Source organism: Neolamprologus multifasciatus, chromosome 15 (genome assembly GCF_963576455.1).
Source record: "Neolamprologus multifasciatus chromosome 15, fNeoMul1.2, whole genome shotgun sequence".
Taxonomy (NCBI): domain Eukaryota; kingdom Metazoa; phylum Chordata; class Actinopteri; order Cichliformes; family Cichlidae; genus Neolamprologus; species Neolamprologus multifasciatus.
The window spans coordinates 21,464,961-21,489,008 of NC_140453.1; the positions used below are offsets into that span (position 1 = coordinate 21,464,961).

Consider the following 24,048-nt stretch of genomic DNA (forward strand, 5'->3'; position numbering starts at 1 on the left):
TTTATATTTAAAAGATTTTTTTGTATAAAACCAGAAAGGATGAAATACTGTTGATATGCTGCTGTTGTTGATCAGTGGAGTCTGAGAGAATGGGGAAATTTTGCAACGTTTATAGTTTATTGTTTTTAGTTTATTGCAGCATCATTTTTATCTTTATCATAATGTAATATCACTCATCAGATTAAAGAAATAACTTGTTATTGTTCTAATATTTATTGATGGTTTCTTTTATTAATTTTCTTTTTTCCTTTGTTTTTCTTTTTGACATTGCATGTATTTGTTTGAAGGTTAGTTTCTTACGTGTCTTTATGTTTTATTTGTTTGTTTGTTTGTTTCCTTTGGTCTGTTGTCCATATTGTAGTGAGCTCTGCTGCTGTTGTAACCACAGTTTGATGAAAATACGTTCTCTGGATGATGACTTTCTAACATATGAAAGGGAAAATCAGCATTCCTGTAAGAAAAAAAACTAAAGGCCATGTTCTTTCATTTAATTTTGGACACATTATAAAATGCTTTGTTTCTGGAAACTAATCTAAAATGGGAAGCTGGTTTAGAATCACATTTTGGCGTTTCACTACTAAGTATCTGATTGTCGCCCCCTGGTGCTTCGGCGGCTGAGTGTACCAATTTCTTGTGCTACGGGATTAGTAGGATGTGGAGCGTCTCTCCTACATCGGCTCTGGCAAAACTGAGCAACTTCTTCCTTCATTTCCTGGAAGGAGGAGCCATACACGAAGCAGCAGCAACCCGCCGGCTACAGAGGGCTGCTAGCGGGCTAACGGCACCGTGATTCCGACCGTTAATTGGGAGTTAAGAGCCTAACTCGGATGCCTCTATGATCCAGCTAACCGTACAGCGAGATATACAGAGTTCAGTTTGCACAAGGTAAGGCGTTTGGGGGCACTAAATTAGCTAGCGTGAGGTTAGCTAACCGTGGATAGGTGTCACGGTCACGTACACCAAACCCCATTCAAAAATCTGTCAATTTAAGGTTCGCCCTAGTCTGTTAACCCCACCATGAAGCTCATCTATAACGAGTTAGTTTAGTCGGCAGCGAGATATATTTCGATGCCGACTGATTGAAAACTTGAGAATTTGCTCTGCAGTCGAAATGAATAAAAAAAAAAAGTGCAATCAAAATTAAATGGATTTATTTTGGCGAGTGCTGATGTCTTAAAAGTCTAGTGGAAATTCTCCTGATTTTAAATGTGATTTTACCATTTAAATGTACTATAGATGAAGGGTGGTCTATCTCCATGTCCAATGCACATTGGTTGCTGCCAGCTTTATGGTTGATTAATGCATATTTTTGGTGCATTTATTAATGAAATTATTTTCCATAAATGAAATGTATTTAGTGGTAGAATGATCTCCATAGAAGCAAGGCTAACTATTTGTCATCGCCACAGTGAGGACGACAGGTTTATTTTTAGTTGATTAAGAAAGATGGAGGCAAAATTAATGGCAGAATAAACCAAATAAAACAAGGTATCACGGATTTATGAATGGCGGGGTGTAAAATAGAAAGTAGTTCCCCATGTGCTGGGAGATTAGCAAAAGGGATTAGCGCTGCACAAGGACAAACAGACGACAATCACGCACCACTCCTTCCTTTATTACACCCTCATCTTTATCCTAACATGCCACAAAACCCATTTCTCTCAGGGGGCTGCCTGCTGTGGGCTTAAATATGGTGGTGTAATAGTATTTAGGTTATTTTGACTCTACACATACATGAAAAATCAGAATCCGACAAAATTAAGCCCCTGATTTGCATTCAGGTTGTTTAGATTCAGAATTGATCTAATGACCCAATTAGGGAAAAAGACCATTTTCCTCTGCACTTACTCTCTCAAGAAGACCCTGCTTCTGCAGCCTACCTGTGAGATGGTTTGATCATTTCAGGCTTGACCTTCTGAAATGTGAGGATTTTCTGGTTTTCTCTGTTGCTGTAAAATAGAATAAGCTTGGCAAGACTGAGTAAATGGAAGATCTGGGTTAAATCCCTGCCCATGTGTGTCTGTTATGTGTAATCGTGTAAAGCAAGAACAACAAAAAAAGAAACTGATCATCTACATTTTATCAGAATTGAAAAAAAAATGTTGTATTCATCTATAAATATTGGGAAGTACACAGATACAGGCAAGAATGGGGAAATAATTTTAGGTTTCCGTTAGATATTTGATTGTCTGTGCAGTTAAAGTAATTTAAAGACCTAGAATAGGTCCCTGCTCATTTAAGATCTACATTGTGTACATATAGATTGTTGTGCCCTGCATTCAACATCACAGGAACACCTTACATAATCTCTCACTAAGGGAATGCTGATATTATTCTCTGTCTGGCTTCATCTCCTCAAATGTGAGGGTTATCTGGTTTTCTCCAATGTTGTAAACTAACTATTGGACGAGGCTTAGCTCTTGTCTTATTTATTAGTGTGGATACTGATTAAGCATCCACAGTATTAAGATCCTAATCTTTCTTATTATATTTCTCTTTGTAATATAAATATTCTCTATATTTGATTAGAAGGCTGTATTCTTCCTGCCCTTAACCTCTACAGGTTTGTTTAAATATGTAAGTCAAGGCTCTGGATTAGACCTCTACTTATTCTCTTTAGACTAAGAAGATTTGAGTTTGTATTTTGATGACAACAGCAAGATGACTGAGTTTTGACATATGAATGAGAAGAAAATTTATTTTGTCATACATAGCAGAAGTACCATTAGATTGATTCATAAATTAACAATAATCTCAATGATTGAGCTGCTAACTTAAACAGTATCTCATGCATTGATGTTAAATACTCTGACGTGCACAGTAACGCTCATGGTAGTGCTGGCTGTTGTCCTGTTTCTGTGAGCTGTACAGCTGTTCTTTTTTCCCCATAGTAGAAGCTTGAATGCATTCGACTATACACAAAGACAGCTGCACGTTTGTAGCAGCAGTTGATGTTTGAGGCTGGATTACCAACCAAGCAAATACCCAGAGGCCATAAAGGTTTACTATATATCACTTAATTTAATTTGACATATTTTATCTACTTTAATAGCCATCATATGACCCTGATCTTAAAGGAGAGGACTGGCTCAGTTGTTTTAAGGCAAGTTTAGTTGTTGTTGTTGTTGTTGTTTCTGTAGGTCAAGTAGTGAACACCCAAAAACTTGAAAAAATGACAAACAACAGTTATTTTAAGACTCAATGCCAGTGTCAGATGTTTTTTTTTTCTTTCAAATCTATAATCAAAAAGGTCCATTATCATATTTCCCTTCTCTTCTCCACCCTGTCCTGCACTCAGAAACCTAAAATGTTGAGCTTACAATCAGAAAAAACAGTGAAGAATCTTTGTTCACTTTTTGAAGAGCTTTCAATTCTGTTTGGTTTCTTTCAAGTTAGTATTGAATAATCAGTTTGTGGCGGGGCGTGGCCTGCGGTGCCGTGCAGAGGAGGCAGACGCACCTGCACGGCATCCGCAATCACGCCCCGCCGAATTAAATATTGTACTGGGTCCTGTGGTTGGCGTTGTTGTTGTGGTCGTTATGTTGAGCTAGCAGCGGGAGAGCTGCAGCCCTGGGTGCAGATGTACAGCAACCGTGAAAGTGTTAATAAAGTATGCTGCGAAGCATGAACGTGCACCAGGGTCTGCCGTGGTTGTTTATGTAACACACCCCAAGCAAGAGGGCGGCTGACAGATTATGTCTAGTTCTGAAAAAAACAGATAAATCATGAGATGGACGACAGGTAGTGTGTTTCCTCTCTCGCTTCTGCCAGATCTTTATTTAAACACATTTATGTGTTCACAACAGGTTGCAAAAAACTTCTTAACATCTCTGTCTCACATTCCCAAAGCCCAAAATCAGAATAAACTAAAATACTATAAACAAAAATCTAAACAGTCATCTCTGTTGTTTGTTACTAAGAGCTATAAATCACACTTTTTTTCCACACATAGTTTGATAAAGCAAACATTCCAGTACTGTACCATATACTAATGGCGTATCTGTATAGTGGAAATCCCCACATCAACATTGCAGAGCGATCAGAATTATTATAGGTTATTACACTAACTTTAGACAATAACAGTGACAACACATCAAACTGTCTCTGCGAACACATTAACTCAAATAGACAGGAGTCGTGGTGTACTTTTGTTACAAGAGGGTGGATGTGGCGAGCTAAGCTAGCTCCTACTCTCGATCGTAACACATTTCAATGAGCGAAACAGACGAATACAGATCTCAGCAAAACAAACTGCTGGTTGGGTTTTACCCTTATTTGTCATGTAAATTATGTGGACCAAATGTGTGGCCTTATTACTTACTAACCTGAAAAAAACAGATAAATCATGAGATGGACGACAGGTAGTGTGTTTCCTCTCTCGCTTCTGCCAGATCTGAAGACGAGCAGTAGCGTCACACTAAACCATCTCACTGGGCGGAAGTGCCCCCTTGTGGCGTAACTAGGGATCACACCACATGTTGGATCTCCAACAAAAATCACAAGATTAAGGTCCTTCCTTAACAAAACTACACCTAAAAGCTTATACAATATACAAAAATTAATTCACATAATGTGACCACACATTACAGTGTGTCACACGCTCCCTGACAAAATAAGAATGGCTCCTGGCATTCAAACCTCAATTTATATCAAAAACATTGACACATACACTTATTCAATATAACAAAGGTGTGTATATGTAAGGTGTGTAAGCATATGGAAGGTGAGGTGTAAAGCCTGTGGGTGTTGGAATATAATAAGGAACTGTCCATGGTGGCATGTAGGGTGAGGAGAGCGTTGCAACTGTAGGATGAGGCTGGTACGATGGTTCACCCAGTGTTTGGTATGTCAGCATCTGCCTTGGTTTCCTCTCCCTAGTCGACCTTCTGATGTCGCTAGTAGGGCATTGTGGAGGGGTGCGTGCAGACAGTTCGTCCTCATTTGGAATTGACAGTTCATCATCTGCGCTTTCTGATGGGACTGGGTCATGTAGTGAAAGCACCTCTGGAAAGTTGTCTCCTAGACTGACTTGATCTTGGCTGACTGGCCGGCCAATACAGCTTTCTTCCCTGACAGGTACCTTCGCATGACTGTTTTCTTCAGCAGAGACTGGGTCGGGCTGTTCTGCAGTAGATGTCCTATGGTAAGTCTTTCCTTTGATGGGCTCTTTCTTTTACAGGAAACCTCAACCAGAATATTCCATTGCTCCCTTCAGAGTCTGAGTCACTTGTTTCAGTCTGTTGCCTTCTCCTGCCTCTGTCCCCTGGCAGGTTGTTTGATTTTGTTTGTCTCTTTGGTGTAGGTTCAGGAATGTGCTGTGGAGCCTCAACTGGCAAGTCATTCACAAGTAGTAACAAGTTACGGTGAAGCACTCTAGTCTTATCCTTATCTCCTGCTTCTCGGTAGACGACATACACAGGGTTGTCGGCTACTTGTGCTTTGACTACGTAGATACTCTTTTCCCAGTATGACTTGAGTTTTCCAGGCCCACCTCTTTCACCAAGATTTCTAACGAGGACCCTGTCCCCAGGATGCAAGACGACACCCCTGAGTTTTTTGTCATAGTATGATTTGCCTCGTGCGCTGGACAGTTTACTATTGTCACTGGCTATCTTGTACGCCTCAGTCATCTTTTCTGCCCACTTCTCAGCATAATGTTTGTGAGACACAGTTTTTTTCTCCCCAACCAGGCCAAACAACAAGTCTATTGGGAGACGGGGGTGATGCCCATACAACAGAAAGTAAGGGGAATACCCTGTTGACTCATGCCGCGTACAATTGTAAGCGTGCACTGTTTGCTGAAGGTGATCTTTCCAGCATTGCTTTTCTTTGTCGCCGAGTGTCCTAAGCATCTGCAAGAGAGTCCGATTAAATCTCTCGGCGGGATTACATTGGGGGTGATACAGTGTGGTTCTTGAGTGTCCGATTCCAGCTTTCTCTCTTAAAGTCCTAAAGAGCTCTTTTTCAAACTCACGACCCTGATCGTGATGCAGCCTGCCGGGATATCCAAAACGCTGGATGAAATCACCAAAGATGCGCTCAGCTGCTGTCTTGCCTGACTTATTTTTGGTCGGGTATGCTTGAGCAAACCTTGTAAAATGATCTACTACGACCAGGATATATTCATATCCACCTCGGCTGGGCTCTAGGTGCAGGTAATCTATGCATACAAGATCCAAAGGTGAGTTTGAAGTGATTGTACCCATTGGGGCACGGACATGTCCAACTGGTTTTTTTTGTTTTATGCAGGGACATTTCTTTGTGACATAGTTTTCAACTTCTTGTTTCATAAATGGCCAGTAGAACCTCTCTCTAGCTAGGGCCAGTACTCGGTCAGTACCAATGTGTCCCATGTCGTCATGGAGGTATTTTAGTACCTTGGCCTTGTAAACTGCTGGGAGGACAAGTTGCTGTCTTTCAGTAGTACGTCGATACAAAAGTCCATTGTCAAGGCACAGTTTGCTCCATTCATGAAGCAATCTCCTTGCAGCTTTACCTACTGTTTGTCGTATCTCATTTGTCATTACAGCATTTGTCTCTTTTAGCCGAATGATTTCTCCCACTGCTGGGTCTTCCCTTTGAGCCTTCACCAACTCCTCACTGCTTATGGTTGGAAGTGAAGTTGGGGGGTCTTGGTTCGTGTTAGCAGTAAGAGCCAGGATGGCGACCCAAGCTACATCCTGTTCCTGGGCTGCTTTGGCCCCACCCCATGTGGTTTGCACAACTTCATGAGAGAGCCCCTCAGTACATGCTGTCACGTACTTCTCAATGTCAAGGGGCATGCGAGACAACGTGTCAGCATCTATATTTACCTTTCCTGGTCTGTATTTTACCTCAAACCGGAAATCTGACAACTCCCCAACCCAGCGATGCCCAACAGCATTAAGCTTAGCAGTGCTCATTATGTAAGTCAGAGGGTTGTTGTCAGTATAGATGGTGAAGTGTGGGGCATAATAGAGGTAGTCTCTAAACTTTTCACACACTGCCCATTTAAGCGCCAGAAATTCTAATTTCCCACTGTGCAGGCAATAGTTTTTCTCGGCTGGAGACAGCGTTCTGGAGCCATACCCAATAACCCTTAGCTTACCATCTTGCTGCTGATAGAGTACAGCGCCAAGGCCTTGCTCTGAGGCATCTGTGTGTAGCAAGAAAGGTAAGTGGAAGTCTGGGTAGGCCAGGACTGGAGGGTGGGTGAGCATGTCAATGAGTCGCTCCAGTGCCCCCTGGTGTTCACCAGTCCACACCACAGGAGTATTGGAAGACAGCTGACTGCCTTTGGTATCTCCTCTGTGCCTCAGAGTGAGGTGGGACTGAGAGTGTAGGTTGTGCTGTGGCTTGTGGTGTGGGAATGTGCATCAGCCTACCAAGCTTTCGGCTCAAATCCTCATAGTCTAATAGCATCTTTTGGACATTATCTGGTGAAACGTCACAGCTGAGTTCATTAGTTGTCTCAGTGATTAGCTTGGCGTTTGCTGTTACAGGAGTGGTTGCATTTGTTACATCAGAAAATAGTATATCAGTGTTAGCTGGTTGGGCTGATGCAGTAGGTGGGACAGTGATAAGTGGGGACATTGGCTTTGTATTTACACTTGACCCAGCAGGCAAGATTACACTACTTTGAGACTGAACAACCTCATCGACAACATCTTTTAGGGCTAGCAGTTCTCCCATGCCCCTATCCTCAGCATCTAGTAAGTTCTTACTGTACATAAAGGCGTGGATGTACTCGAAACATCCCTCTGCGTCTCCGCTGGAAAGCTCTGCAGCATCTTTGCCTGGAACAGGGCCGACTGTAGAAGCAATCTGGAAAAGTTCGTTGGATGACAGCGACAGTAGGCTTTTCCTGATGTCCCATACCAGGCTTTTCCTCTCCTGATCTGCCATGACAACGTCTTCCCCAGTCTCTGTGGTCATATTGGAAGAGTCCAATAAAGGATTGTACTCCAAGATAGTGTAGACTATCCTCTTATTTTGTTTACTCAGTGGCAGGACCAAGGTGTCAGATCCATAGTACTCATACATGCGGGTCTGGTGAGCATACGTCTCATCATGGAGGATGGGCAGCTTACGCAGGCTCTTCACAAAAGCATTGGGTTGTGGGGCAAGAACGTCTTCATGAAGAGTCATGCCGATAGTTCCTCCAGTATTGATAACGAGGACCCGCGCCTCCGCGGCACAAGGTGAGGTTACCAGGTCGGCGTTCTCAATCGAGTTGCAACTGGACAACTTTCTCCTTCGTCCTGGATGAAGCTGAAGACTTCGTGGAGGGGAAACATCATTAACTTCTATCAGATCCAGAGATGGTTGTGACAAAGCCCGCGCGAGAGATGTGAGGCCATTGGTGCTGGAGTCCGCCATGATGCTTTTCCAAAGCCCCGGCGCCCCCGGCTCTTTAAAGGCGGTAGCTAAGAAAAGTGTTCAAAACCCGGGTTTCTTTATTGTTAGCAGGATTACATGAGGATCGTCTGCCTTTATACACGGAGAGCAGCTTTCATCGTAGTTAAAGCGGCTTAGTAAACAGAGGAGGGACTCATTGTTACCGTTATGTAGTTTATTTTAGATCCAGAATACTGGTTGGTTTCTTGGCTCTGTGTAGAACATGGATGTAGTCAGTGTGCCATCACCAGTCATGAATCTTGGGCTTAGCTTTTTCACCATCTCTATCTTGGTGTTTTGAAATCGAGAGCAAGTGAAGAGTGAGGGGCAAATCTCACTGATCAAGGGGTAGCAATGTGTGATTGAGATGTTGTTGCACAGTGTGCATATCCTGTATGTACCTCTTTTCAAACTCTAATAATGGACATAATTGACAAAATTAACTTGATTTTATTTCAGAAAAACCTGAAGCTACTGACTAAACCCGTCAGCTGAGGTTGAAGAATGAAAAAGCCAAAGATTGTTTCCTTAACTATACAACGTAACTGTCAGTTGCTCAGCTGGTTGGTTGAGAGAGTTTGACTTGGCAAAAACAGGGGCAGAAGTGATCAGACATGATTAAGGTCCTTTACAATGACCTTAAACACACTTGAGGGCAGTAGCTCTTTTGAATTTAGCAGATTTGTCAGTTGAATCAAAATGAAAGGTTCTGCAAATTTGAAAAGAAAACTTTTCAAATTTGTTACAGACTTTAGGGTGAAGTATTTAGCTTGCTTTTGGGGCCACAATCTTCTCCATCAGCTTCCCACAACAAGATGGTCAAAGTTCAAGTTGCAATATAATAAGATGCAGTAGGCCCCAGTTGTAGACATACAGCATATAAAAGTATGCACCTTTTAAGAGCAGCTGCAGTACTGCATACCAGGAGTGTAACTGTTTATATTCAGTATTGTGTAATAATGAACTCACTGTTACACTGAATTTCCAGCAGTGTGTCAGAGATCTGTTAAACTGTGTGGCAGGGCGACTGCTTCGATTACATAGTTATCATGTTACACACCTTTAAAAGCCACAGTTATTTTCAACAACAAAGACGTCTATTTTAAACCCAGCAGTGTTGCAGACTGTCTGAAGAGCTGCTGTCCTCGCTGATCGAGGACTTTTTAGGGAGTTTTTGCTTGCAGTTCTCACATGATTCTCTTCACTTGTGGTTTTTGACAAACACTCCATTCTTAAGGAATAGAAAAGCTTAGTTCAGCTGGAGCAAAGCAGAAGTCAGATGCCTTTGTTCTTTACTAATAATAACGTTCAGAAAATGATCATTTAAGTACTCCTACATATGGATCTGTTCCTTATCTGTGCTCAAAAATATCACCAGTAGAAATGTGCTTGTAAGTACCCTTAAAATTGAATTATGTCAATTATTAGTTATATCAGTGGAAATAAGTACTGTTAAATATGGATCTTTTATAGCCTGCCTCTGTCTCTTTAAGTTGCTGTAATAATATATATTTTATTAACTGCCTTTTGGCAGAGCCTTCAGCTTGTGTGGCGAGAGCTCCCAGTTCGTATTCAGGAGACAGACACCCTCTCTACTTTTATGACTAAGCTTAAAACTTTCCTTTTTGATAAAGTGTATTGTTAGGGCTGGATTATGGTGACCCTGAATCCTCTCTTAGTTACACTGCAATAGCTCTAGACTGCTGGTGGCTTCCCATGAACAACACAGTGTTTCTTTTTCACTCACTATGTGTTTATACATCACTCTGCATTTAATCATTAGTTATTATTAATCTCTGGCTCTCCTTCACAGTGTTTATTCGTCCCGTTTTCCTCCCCTCACACCCAAATGGTTGCGGCACATGGCCGGCCCTCCCTGAGCCTGGTTCTGCTGAAGGTTTCTTCGAATTAAAAGGAAGTTTTTTTTCTTCCCATAGTCACTAAAGTGCTGGCTCAAAGGGGGTCATACGATTATTGGAGTTTTCTGTTTTCTTTGTATTATTGTAGGATTTATTTATTGTAAATAAACAAACCTGAATTTAATAGTCAGTTTAGCTTAGTTTGGATTATTAAAGTGGAAGCAGAGATTTTTGAGTGAGACGAGCAAATGTCAACATTCCAGGACTAGAATTTATTAAAGCCACTTTAAAACTGAGAGAAACATTTTATTTGTGTTATTTGTTTTTGTTTTTTTGCTTTGCTTTGACAGTTTATAGCTAGTGGCAAAGAGAGGGCATTGTAAAAGTAAGCCATTAAATTACACAATTAACATTTATGTCCTTATGACTTTCACTTTTTGGTTATTTAGGATTTAACAAGTGTCAAGTTTGTGTCTCACATTCCAAAGTGAAGGCGTGTAAAATATCTGAAAGTCCAGAATATTACACACACAGCAAACAAACAACAGCCCTTTCTTTTAATGTAAAGAAGCACATTCTGAAAGGGTGCACATTTATTAAACATTTCTTTTATAAAAATGATGAACAGCCTATGGCATCTTAAGAAGAATAATTCATCTCAATTCTTTTCCCAATAAGAGGAAAAGCTGTTGTAGCAGGTCTTCTTGGGCTTATAGTCTAAGAAATGAATGTAAAATTGCAGGAAAAAGTACTGGAAGCTATCCACACATTATCCCATAACAAGCAGGATATTAAAAAATTTCATATTTAATTTTAAGCTGTAGAATGAGTGCACGAAATTAAAATTCTCTAACATTCAATGGTTAATCTACTTTTGAAAAAAGTAACGTAAATTTTTATTTATATAGCACCTTTCAAGAATAAAATCACAAAGTGCTTCACAGAAGCTAAAACATAAAAACAAAAATCAACCAAAAGCAAGTTTAAAAAGATCAGTTTTTAGCTGTTTTTCAAAAGACATGACGGAGTCCACAGGTCTCAAGCTCAATGGGAGAGCGTTCCACAAGCTGGGGCCACAGTTACAAAAGCTCTGTCACCTTTTGTTTTCAACCTCGTGTGCTGGACAACCAGCAAGCCCTGATCACATGACCTCAGGGACCTGCTGGGGATGTAAGGATGTAAAAGATCACTGATGTATGTTGGTGCTTGTCCATGCAGAGCCCTAAATGTCAAAATCATAATCTTAAAACACCTCTTTTTCTGTGATTTAGTGGTTAATCTGTGACTGACTTTGTATATTGTGCCGGGCTGTGGTTAAAAGCTGTGGTTACGATGGTTAAAGTGGTTTTATCATAACCATTGAGTATGTCTGCATGTAATTCACTGAGATTTTTTTTCTCCCATGCATCATTAATCGCAGCTTTTATCTTACAATTTTTTATGTTACAAGTACAAAAGAGCATCTTTTTAATCTCAGTTGTGTTATTGCTTATTTTCTTGAGGTACTCATTTGTTAAAGGCCTAGTGTTGACCACAGAAAAAGGCTTACTGTCACAGTACAGCCGTTTGTGAAAAACCTCTGTGTGCAACTGATGGTTAAAATAAAACATTTCAATTCATTCAGATTTTTTGTGTTCAAAGTAGAAAAATAAATATTGGTCAATTTGAATGTGTATACCAGTGCAATTCTAGGCACTATATGGTTGAAAATAACATTTGTTTATGGAGGTTATTTAAACATATCATGATATAAATATCGTGTATTGCGATATAGCTTAAAAAAATTGCGATATTAGATTTTCCTCATATTGCCCAGCTCTAGTTGGAATTCTGCTGCTTCACAGGGCTGTCAACCTACCTTGCTTATTTACATCTATTTGAATCTTCCCATCTCAAAAAGATAGAGGCTCTGCAGCCCTGATTAGTGGAAGGTGGTGTTGCAGGTAAAAAATATTTTACTCGAGTAGATTCATCATCTAGCATTTCTGGTAAACAACAAACATCTAGCAACAAGGTTTGATCCTCTAGTTGACTGTTCAGGCTCATCTCTACCACAAACCTTCTTGTGTTTTTGGCTGAAAGTGTCTCATTTTTTCAGCTAGACCTGTGTAAAACTCATTCACTTACTTTCTCTCCCTCTGATCTGACACTGTCTCAACAAAAAGCCTCAAACAAATGGTGGTTAAACTTTGATAAATATCTTCCCTTTAAAAGGCTCATTGTCTAATGCTTGGCAGTGACTCCTTTCTCTTTCCTGCGTTTCCAGCTTTTGTACTCCTGTTGGTTCATTTTCATATTGTCGTTTCATATCAGCGAGCTCCATTTGCATACATGCTGGGCGGATTTCTAAAGTCTGCACCACAAAGACTGCAGTTGGCTAATTAACCTAATAGACCTGGCTGAGTGGGCCTCGATCGATTGCTTCGCTGTGAGTTGCAGTTTGATCAAAGCGTAGTACATTTCCTCAGAGCAGCTTGGTGATCACAAAGGATTATTTTAGGAGGAATATTAAAGGCTTGTCTGTATAAATGCTGCCCCTCCTTCCTGCATGCCTGCCCCTTGTTTTGTGCACCATGTTTGGAGATGTATTTACATCAGCTCTCTTGGCTCCAGCAGTAACGCCATCTGGACCTGCAGAGCTTCCATCACAGAGGAAAAATTGTCCTTTTTGAACTCTTATTTGGAGGGTTTATTTCAGTCAAAAGCCTTACTGGATTTTGTCTTTTTTTCCGGTCTCCAGTGTGCATTTTTAGCACAACCCAGTTATTATGTTATTGCTGCAGCTATCAATAGATCTGTATAATATTTTGGATATTATTAATATTATTATTATTCAAATAGATTTTTCTTTAGATTAGATGCACTGTTGTCATTGTGCTTAGTGCAGGTACAAAGCCACTGAGCATCATTCTGACATAAGAGCTGGGATTGTTCAGATGAGTCATGGCAACGTGGATCGCTGTGGTGATGGTGTCCTCTGTTGACCTGTTGGTGCAGTAGGCAAACTGATGGAGGTCAAAAGTGGTGGATATACAGAAAGTGGGAAAGAACAATAAACAAGAAAACAATAAACGCTTACTTGTAAATGGAAAGTCAGACTGTAAGAAGAATTAACAAATGCTTTGTAATAAAAGGGTGATGAACATACTTTGTTATGCAATATGTGAGAGTCCTCCAGCGGTACAGTCTGGCAGACAATACGGTGGATGTCACGTGTGCTCATTATGACACTTCTGCTTATCGACTCAGGAGTTCATTCTAAGATGTATCCTTGTGTACAGATTTATTTTTTACTGAGTGAAATATAAATGCCATTTATTTTATTCGATTTTATTTTCTTTAATTGAATGTGTTATCAGTGTTCTCCTGCAAAGACACTCCAACCAGAGCAAGGTCATTTCCTAAATCAGCCAGCTGTGAATCCACTGAGCTGAGAGAACATGAGTTTCACATTTATGAGCTGCAATTTTTTTCCAAAAATATTCGTCATGCAACCAGAGTGTTTCAGAGGTTTTGTTTTGTCTGCTCTGTGTTTATATAAACTCTAAAGTCACCTAAATCTGTAGATCTGACTGAATTGGGAACTGAGAGAATAAAATATGCTACCTTTAAGTACCATCTGTTAAAATTGCAAATCCACATAAGCAGTGTGAAGCCAATTATTTTGTTCTCACATCAGGGGGCTCTTAACTATCTGGATGAGAACGCAATATCAACAAAGTTGTTTTCTCTCACTGGTTCTGAGCTAGAGGTTGAATTGAATTTGATCTTTTTCCCTCTTGTTAAATGCAAAATTAACATTAAACTGTAGATTTGATAAAAGAAGCAAAGGCTCTTCTTTGAAGGACACCCTCAGAAACACAAGATGTTTTGCATGCAGTTAAACATTTGCTTGCCATTAAATGGCACAAAATGAGGTTTAAGTGCAGTTCAGGTTCAATGTGTGAAGATATTCCAGGGTTCCTGTATATGTTAAAGGCAGAGAGTCAATGTTTGCTTATCTGATATGCAGCTCTGTTATGTCTGACCATTTCATTAGCTTTGTTTTGTTTTTCAGACCAGTGAATTAAGGGGCTGGACCAAAGCCCAGTATAACATAAATAAGGATAACTTTAACCTTTGATTCATGCAAAGCTAATCTAGTCCAGGAGTAAAACAAAAATAAGATATGGAGCAAGAAATAAGCATAGTAGATCCCGCTTAATTATAATCACTTCAAAAACATGTTTCAGATACACAATTAAATGAGAGGAACTAGTTAATTCTTACAGACATTACTCAGAATGGTACAATATTGATAAAGTTAATATCTGAGTTCATATATTAATGGCACGGAACTTTGTAATGGTTAGATGACATAACAAAAGCCCCATTCACAAATCTGTAGTGTTAGCTGTGTCTCTAATTAGTAACTGTTACATATTCATCTAAATTTAATCCTTTTGCAAATCTGCCTCGTCTGTAATGAGTAGAATAAAAATCCCAAAGGCAAAGTGTGCCAGATGGAAATATTAATCCTGTGTGAATACATCTCTTAGTTGTGTTTCATTTTTGTGTTAATTATTTACTGTCAAGGATTCCTTGGATTCAGGATGTAGAATTACAAGGGTTTCAGTTAAACGCTTATGACAGTCGATTGGTTTGTTGCACATATCTGTGCAGTTGTCTTGCTGGCCTCTGACCAGAACGTTGGCCCTGTCTGACATGGACTTGGACGGGTAATCTGTGAGATCAGCAAAATGTAATCTTCTTTAGTCAATGACCTGGGTGGCATTATTCGCGTGGCTCAGTATGACTCAATGTGAGTGTATTTGTGTACGCGTACAGTAATTGTAGTTCATCAGAAATCCATTTTGTATGGAGTAATCGTGAAACAGGCGGCTCCTACTCTCTTCTCAGTGGCTTGCATACTCAGGGTTGCTAGTATGATGTTATACCCTTTTCTCTAAACATTTCTCTCTGCATTTCCACTGAAGGAGGCGGAGAAGACAAAAATAACTGCATTTGCCTCCAAGACGTGCACAACAAAAGCTGTCTTAAAAAGACAGGATTTGCCCAGATGGTGCAATAGAACTAATTACTGTCAAGTTTAAGCTGACTGAAGCTTGTTGCAGAAAGTTATTTTCAAATCTAGCAGTGTTACAGCAACATCATCATTGGTGGTTAATGAAGGGAATGAAGGGTGTTTTTGGAGACGGCCATCGTGATGTGCCACGTTGGCATGTGAAGTGCAGCACTGAGCTTTTTGCTATTGTGATCTTAGCTTATTGAAACCAGAAGGCATGAGGACAGGCTGAGAAATGGGAAAACTGGTCATTTGAAAGCAACTGAGACAATCTAATGCTACACAGATCCTGTGTAACATGCAACTGTACTGCAACTTGTGCAGTCACCGTTGCTTGTCATTAGAAAGCATACACTATATTCCCTATTTTACTTAGTCTTTAAGTAAACATGTGGCTCTTTAGCTGGTAAATGTTCCAGTATGTTCACCAGAGCTTGGCCAACTACGTCAGTTTGTCTTTTTAGTCTACATTGGGTTTTTAAAGCTGTTATTTGTTCACTGTTGGAGAAAATTGCATTTTAAGTAAGCACTGTAGTGAACCGAAACAATAAAGGTCAGACATAAACTTGAGGTATGCTGAACAACAGTAGAGAGGCAGACAAGGAACCAGGAAGTAAGATACAAGTCAAACCGAGAGTGTTATGATTATGGGTTTTTTTTGTAGCACTCTTTATTTTGTCTGGTGTGTCCTTATTTTCTTTGGTATAATAAACAGCTGATTTATGTCTCCCTATTGTAGTGAAAAGTGAAAAACAGTATCTTTTTATTTACTTCATTATTTACACCACCTCTGCCTTGGTGAACCTCACCTTCTGCACTACTTTGGTAATTAACACTGGCCTGAGTGTTTAGATTCTTTAAATAAATCATATTTAAATTCTGAGCTTTTTATGTATCAGCACCTCCTAATAAGTTTGATCTCTTTTAATTACAGAGGTGAGCCATGGCTGAACCAAACTCTTCCCGCCCCCAAAGGAAGATGTCCACCTCTGGGGAGAGTGTGTACAAGGTGCTAGGTCTGGAGAAAGGAGCGTCTGCAGAGGAAATCAAGAAAGCGTACAGGTAAGCTGGACTTTAGTTACTTCTCTTTATTAAAGTTTTTTTTGTTGTTTTGCCCATATTCTTAATTTTGGACCGTTAGTGGCTTTGCATGATTCACAAATTACAGCTCCCAAGTTTCTTTGTCTGCAAACAGAAAGAGAAGGTTTGAACAGCCGGTGGATTCTGTGCTACTACTCAAATGTTCAAATGTGTGTATTTTTCTCCCTGATAGTGTTTACTCATAAGCTGCCAGATAACTCAAGTGCTGTTCAGAAACATTTCTTTACAAGTTGTCTGTTAAATTCTGTCTGTAAAAGTGCAGACGACTGACATGAAAGCATTTCAAATGATATCTGTAATGCATTTACTTAAGATTCTTCAGACACTTCAGATTCTTATAATTCAGGAAATAAATAGGAAAAGTGCAAATTGATTAGCTGCCTCAAAATCACAGTTAAAGCTTTAATTTTACTTTCATGGAACAAACAAATAATACTGCTGCTTGTTTTAATGTAGTTTCATGCGTGGGATAGACTTGTGACTAGGGATGGGTACCGGTGTCCGGTGCCATGATGGCACCGGTTCTGACATAAACGGTAGTAACCAGACCGAAAAGCAGCGCACATTTCGGTGCTTCATTTCGGTGCTTTTTTTTCCTGAGCTGTGACACACTTTGAATTCTAGCCAATCATTTTACGTTTCCGAGGATAGTAGGCGGGCCCAGGTACGTACGTACTTTTAGAGCAGAGCTACAGATTAAAAATGCCCAAGGCGAAGCAGTCAAAAGTCTGGCTGTACTTCACAGCAAAATATGCAAACTCAGCAGCCTGCAACAAGTGCTTTAAGGTGATACTGTGATACTGTCAAAGGAGGTAACACCTCAAATCCGATGAAACACCTGGCGACGCATAGCGGGTTTTTTTTTAAAGCAGAAAAATGCGCCGTATTTGATAGCTTGCTGCGAGACCTCACACCGAGCGCATCTCCTGCGGGTGTGGTGGTGACGGATGATGATGCAGCAGCAGCCGTTCTTCTCTGCGTGAGTAGCTTCATGATGTTCGTGTGTAATTTACGTTCAGTAGGCTAACCACGTTATTACATTAATGCATATAAGGTGAACTAGCAAACATCATCATAGCTACATGCGGCTGTCTTCTTGTTTGATGGCAGATACTCCCTTCACCCTGGCCAAAAAGGCTAAAATGACTAAAGAAAAAGTGGAAAACAGTTAAACATGAGAGGTTTTTGGACAAAGTTTGTTTTTGTTTAAGCACTGCTTCCAGCCAAGAGTGATGCCATATATGCCCTATAGCTGCAGAAAAGGCTAACATTGTTATCTTTTTACAAAAAAACAGCTGAACATGAGAGGTTTTTGGACCAATTTTGTGTTCTCCATTCTTTAAGCACCGGTTTGAGCACCGGCACCGTTTCAAAAGTACCAGTTTGGCACCGGTATCGGATAAAACCTAAACGATACCCATCCCTACTTGTGACATAATAGAGTTTTTATTTATTTATTTTTTAACAGTTTGAAAGTTTCCAGAACCCAAGCTGACATGTTGACATTCCACCTTCTTTGCAGTTTATAACAATTTACAATCGTTTACAATTTCATCTGACATTTTCACTAAGGTATTTAATGTTATGGTTACAGCTACAACTATCGGATATTATGATTGGTTCCATGGTCAGGCTATTTTCATCAGTTTTAGATAGGAGTACAGTATACAGTCTACAATATAATGTGAAAAAGATTAAGCCAGTCATTAGAGTTGAAAGTGGTGGAAAATAATATGGTTGTAATTGTATGTGTATGTAATTTTAAACCATGACATCCTGGGCTTGAGCCTGTGAGGGAACCATAAGATATTTCTTCCTCACTCACACTTGCAGCAGATTCTTTCTGGCACATTTGGAGCAGACGATCAATAATTTTGTTTATCTTTTCCTTTCTCTCCTGACAGAAAACTAGCACTGAAGTACCACCCGGACAAGAACCCAGACAACCCAGAGGCAGCGGAGAAGTTTAAGGAGATCAACAATGCAAACTCAATTTTAAATGATGAGAACAAGAGGAAGATTTACGACGAATATGGCTCCATGGGCCTTTATGTGTCCGAACAGTTTGGAGAGGAGAGCGTCAAATATTACTTTCTCATGTCCAAATGGTGGTTTAAGGTTGGTGTGTTTGTGTTTTTGTGTGCAATCTCTGACTTCTAAACTGTTTTCACATATTCTCGATATTATCCTAAAGAGCTTTGTCTCAGAATACAAAGGTCCTTAACCTGACAGCCCACTGGTACACATAGGCTCAATGTCCAATTAAGCCTATGTGAGAGTAAAGAAATATATGTCCTGACTTATACATGCTCTTCTTAGGCAGCACACATCTGTAGTTGGCTACTTCCTGTGAAATATGCAGACCTGATTCTCCCAGCATTGTCCCAACAACCCAGCCGTGTGTGAAAGTGGCTCAGCTGGATTTACTAAATATATTTGACCATTTTGGGACAAAACGGTTTATGCCTTTATTTGAGTTAATGTGTACTTAGTGGTGCATATTGTAACAGCAACATATTGTTAATGCAGTTCAAGGTTTGTGTATTAGAAGTCTGCTAGAATAAACTGACCTGCTGTTTGTGTTAAACAGGATTATTTTTGATTTTATAATAATCTGTAACCGTTAACTGAGCTAATTGTTTTTTTGTTTTGTTTTTTAGAGCAAAGTAGTGATCAGTTTTATAAAGGAGTTTCACACTTGACTAATTTCCCAGCAGCCCGTGCTTTACCAGACTGATTCCTGATAGGTGCCACTTTTTTTTAAATCATAGCTACAGATTATAGTAGGCTAGATCAACCTTGGTAGCGTGAGTACAGTGTGAAACGTGATCTGGTGTTTTCTTGCTGGTGTGAGCTGTCACCCTCTGCGTCTGCAGAAATGCACCTTTTCCATCTGTGCCTCATAGTCAGTGTTTAGGGATGGATAACAGTACAGTGAGTGCGAACATAACTGCAGTGAATGCTGGCTTTGTGAGGCTCGTAATGTGGTTTTACAGTCCCTGCGCTCAAAAGATGTTCTGTGCCTCTAAAATCCATTTAGGTAAATTACAAATTAAACATTTTTGGGGAGTGTTATATTTTTTTTCTTTCTTTCTTTCTTTATGTGATTGTCTTTGATGAATTATGATTGTTACGCATTCATGAGTCCTGAATATGGTGACAGCAGCACTGACTGTGCAAAATGACATCTGTAATCTGTTTATAAAGGATTGGATGAAATCCTCACTGTTTGCTGTCAATAATTTGTTGGAGATTAAGATTAAAGTTCTTTTAGATCCTCTGTGTCATATGGCTAAAAATCTGTTTGCATGTTAATCCCTGTAGGGTCTGGTGCTGTGCTGTACATTATTCACTTGCTGCTGCTGTTGCTGCTGCTGCTGTTTCTGCTGCGGGAAGTGCAAACCTCCAGATGACGATGAAAACTACCAGTACGTCAACCCCGAAGACCTGGAGGCCCAGATCAAAGCAGATCAGGACGGAGGTAAGAAAAATCATAATCCAAGGTTATTTAACACTGTTACTGGTAACTTTGGAAACATCTTGCAAGTATTTAATTATAGTTCAGTTGAAACCCAAATAAGATCATTAAAAAATGATGGATTTGGTTGACATCGCAGGGTCAGTGGATTAGACTATGAAGTCTTTTTCACAAGGACAACCACTCACCAGCCAAACCCCCACAGGCCACAGCTGCCACTGTGTGAGGTCTGTGGGCGTAGTTAGGGGGGCAGTATTTAGAAAACTAGCATGCCTCAGGAGGCAGCCACAAAGGGAATGGGCAAAGTTATTGAGGGCTGACGGGTGACAACCAACTGACGCTGTCAACTGCTGCCAAAAGCAGACCACGCAAGACAAATGAGTGTGCGCTGGTGGGCTTTTGCTTCCTCTGGTGTGATTATTTGTTGACTACAATCTCTCTTTCCATCATTTCGGCTCAAGCTGAACTAAATAATGTGAGTTTGGGATGAAATGTATAAATATTTTTCAGTTTTAATGGTTCAGATTTGTTGCACCATGAAAATTCGAGCACACTTGCTCTTCATCAGGTGTGACTTTCATTTATTTTCTCATCAGATTTGTGCTAAATTGTAATTTTTCAATTGTCTTCAAGTCTGAATTGGTATTTGTGCATCCAATAGACAAAACAAAAAGTATTTTTTCTTTCACTCGGGTAGTCATTGCTCTTATGTTTCTTTGAAGTCTGCTTGAAATTTGCCATCTGGGGCACGTACACAGTTGGTGCATTGTAATTTAAAGTCCTGCGGGGTCACAAGAAATTGGCCAGCATACAGACATCCACACTGACCCAAGCGGGCTCACAGATGCAGAAAGTATAATCAAGACCTCAGAAAAGAAGGGAAAAGGCATTTGATCAGTGACATGGCAATGCCAATTTGTAGATTTCTTTAAAAAGAAATGCTGTAAATTCTGCAAATATTTCTGTTGGATGTGGCTGTAGAGCACAAGAAGCTACAAACACCTCTCCTCCGGCTCTGGCTCGTTTCATTAAAACTGTTAAACTGTTTCTTCATGATGTAGCCCTTTTCTTTCAGCAGGTCTGCTGAAGTGGGGACTTTTCTGTGTACACATTTTACAGAATGACCTGTCTTTGCTCGACTGTGTTAAAATCTGAACGTGTGATAAAGCTTCAAAGCATAACGAATGCATAAACTGTAACATGCTGAGGTGTTTTATTTCTTTATTTATTGCTTTTAAATTGAGCTTTTCTTTAAAAAAATATTTTACTTCTTGCTTTCTAGAGTTTAAACACTAACTTTAATAAATAAATACAAAAATCAAAGCCTAAGGTCTCTGTTGCATCATCAGTGGATTAAACATGCTCTCACGCTTCAGGATTCGTGTTTTCATGCTCCAATCCAACAGGTAACACAGTAATCATAGGCCAGCCTACATCTAATCTGGGTCCAGAAACCCCAGAAGGAAAGAGCATGCCCATCCCCCTGCCTATGCCAATGCCGCCACCTGAGCCCCAGTCGCCAACTTCAGTCAACCCAGTAGTGGAAGATAGACCTGGGGAGAGCGTACCAGATTTAAAATGACTTGTAAGAGCCACGTCTACTGCTTTTTTAAAATTTTTTATTTTGTTTTTTTTTTTATTTTTTATGTGTCACATTGTCATCCATCCATGTTGTCACGTAAACAAAGCCGTCTTGGCCCATTCCACCCATCTTCACGCTCCGTGTTGCATGTCCGCTGCCTGCCTGGCAGCACGCAGCTTCTGCTTACTCACTCATCCGTTTAAAAAAAGAAAAAAGAAAAAAACTGCTCCTGCTGTCCACTTACCATCGTCATGCACATTCACTGCATCCGTCACTGTGTTGTTCTAGTCGTCTTGCACCTGCATGTCTCTTATTCCTTACCTGTGTCACATTAGGTGCTGTCATAACGTGAGCATGGTGATGTGTTGGTGGCACTTTGTACAATATTGTTGTGTGCTCATTATTTCTGCTTGTTGTCAGATGATACAATTATGGGATATTTTTAGCATTTGTCCTGTGAAAAGGGAGGTCCAAATTAAGTTATTCAGATGGGATATGGAGTATTATATCACATTCACCGAAATGTGAAAGTTAACTTTGCACAGCATTACATTTGTAAGATGGGGAAAAACAAACTGATGACCCTTTTCCCCTCTTGTAACAGCTTTGTTCCCTTTGGCTAATTTATAGCTTGCTGTTTAAAACATAAAACTAGTTATATAGATAACTTGGATATTCTTGAAGTAATTTCCAGGTCTATTGTACGATAAGAAAATTTTTAAAGGTAAGTTCCCCTAAAACCTACAGGTAAAATAAGAGATTTGCTTTATCTTAGAATAAGACGAGGCCTTACAGTAGGGCAGAAGAGTTATACCTTATTTATTTCATGCTCCGTATGTCAATGTTTGGCTTAATTTTGAAAGTGTGCCTTTGTCTTCTACAGGAAAGTGATGGTGTGGATAAGCCTCAACTAGCAAAAGCAGGAAGGTAAGATACAAAGGATGATGATTTTAAAAGTGAAACTTGGAATATAAACAGTTCGTTTGAACATAGAGAAAGTGGTCTGTGTAACTTAATTAGTGGTTGGGCTTTCTAACTTATGGTTGGGTTGCACAGACAAACAGCTTATTTTGATGTGGCTATTCACAGTCATTAAATATTAACTTTTAGTTCCTTGATTTACAGTACAGTGTTAAATCTACTGTGTGGGCTATAGGCCTGCTAATGTAGATGGATACTAGTTTTCTCTTGCTTGTGAAGTCTTTTTTTTTCCCCCCTCAGTAAAATATTTATTGGCTCCAATTCCAACATAAACATCTCAGTTTCACATGTGTTGGCAGAGCAGTGCAGACACACCAGCACAAGTATTAAATCAAATGTCCGTAACAACAAGGATACCAATACTATAACTTAATTTAAATTGAATGTCTAGAGTTAGGATAACACTTTTGGATTAGGTGTAAGCTATGCACTGCTATTATTGGCTATGCAAATAATAGCAGTGCATTATTTGCATAGCCAAAGCGTGGTTAGGTTTACGTTGTTAGATAAGGTGTTTGTATGTGTCCTACATACACAGTGGAAAAAAATAAAATAAAATACGAAAAGCTCATTCTAAGCAACCTCATAGTTGGAATTTCACTTATCTCTGCAGCAGTATGCGCTAAGGTTGGATATACAGTTGCCAAGACTGGAATAAAAGACAGAAGCTTCTTGAAGTATGATTAAAATTGTAATTAACCTGATATAGCTGTTTTTAATCTGATTTTGACGTCCTCTTTTTTCCCCCCTTCAGCCTTCTGCGCCCCTCTTATGACCCAGCCACATCTGACTGCTGCCAGCGACCCAGAGAGAAACCAGCCCGCTGTCACCAGCCAACCCACAGTTCAGTCCTGATCCACCCAGACCTACCCGAGCCACCAAACAAACCCTGCCAGGTGGGCACTGAAATGCTCCCGGCTCCCTTCATGGAACTTAAAATACGGAGGAGTATTCACGCAGATTAACCTACTAGATGCTATGAGCGTCATGGAGGATAATTTCAGGCTAGCTATTAAGGCCACAAGCCATCCTCTAACAAGTCTCCTCTCTTCTTCCACCTTCACACATGTCCAGCCTGGGCTGGATGTGACCTTGATAGCAGTCCAGTTATCCAGGGCTAGGCTTAAAGTCCATCTCTTCTGGTCATTCCATTCTAACCAGTAAAGGTCTGACACTGATCAGGAAAATTGCAAAAATGGGGACATGAGGGCCGGAAAAAAAAAAAAAAAGTCACGTAGAGGTGGCTTTGATTGTTTACCTGCTATCCAAACCGGGACTGGAACTTATTACCTTTTTTTTCCTGTCACAATCTTAATCGCCTCCCTTCATGTTGGACTCCATTGGTCACCAGCAGGAGCACTTATTTTCTGTTTTCCCTCGTTAACCTGCCTAGGAGTTGCCCTCTGAAGAAACCCATACACATTGGTGGTAAATTCATTGCCACTCTTTGTGTGTTCATATCAGTGGCAAGACAAGAACTACACATTTCTTCTTCTTTGTGAACAATTGCATTTAGTTAAATGTTGCATTGTCGTCCTCTAACGTCTCAAACTAGTCCCATTGATGGTTGTGTGAAAAAAAAAAAATTTTAAATAACCTTCAGAGG

The 24,048-nt window shown here is 40.0% G+C and overlaps 1 protein-coding gene across 1 annotated transcript; it reads left to right on the forward strand.

The window, feature by feature from the left end:
- Positions 1-625: 625 nt before the first annotated feature.
- Positions 626-24,030, forward strand: dnajc5ga (DnaJ (Hsp40) homolog, subfamily C, member 5 gamma a). Its single transcript, XM_085134295.1, has 7 exons — positions 626-885; positions 16,235-16,362; positions 18,306-18,519; positions 19,726-19,882; positions 21,286-21,464; positions 22,345-22,388; positions 23,197-24,030. Exons 2-5 carry the CDS (start codon positions 16,244-16,246, stop codon positions 21,459-21,461), a joined length of 666 nt encoding a protein of 221 aa, XP_084990421.1. The 5' UTR covers positions 626-885; positions 16,235-16,243; the 3' UTR covers positions 21,462-21,464; positions 22,345-22,388; positions 23,197-24,030.
- The last annotated feature ends 18 nt before the right edge of the window (positions 24,031-24,048 follow it).

What these genes read in the sequence shown, in the direction of transcription:
- dnajc5ga (XM_085134295.1), top strand. Translation starts at nt 16,244, where the DNA reads ATGGCTGAACCAAACTCTTCCCGCCCCCAAAGGAAGATGTCCACCTCT. An exon ending in TGTCCAAATGGTGGTTTAAG is followed by an intron (nt 18,520 to 19,725) that starts GTTGGTGTGTTT and finishes TAATCCCTGTAG; the next exon opens with GGTCTGGTGCTGTGCTGTAC. An exon ending in CAAAGCAGATCAGGACGGAG is followed by an intron (nt 19,883 to 21,285) that starts GTAAGAAAAATC and finishes CCAATCCAACAG; the next exon opens with GTAACACAGTAATCATAGGC.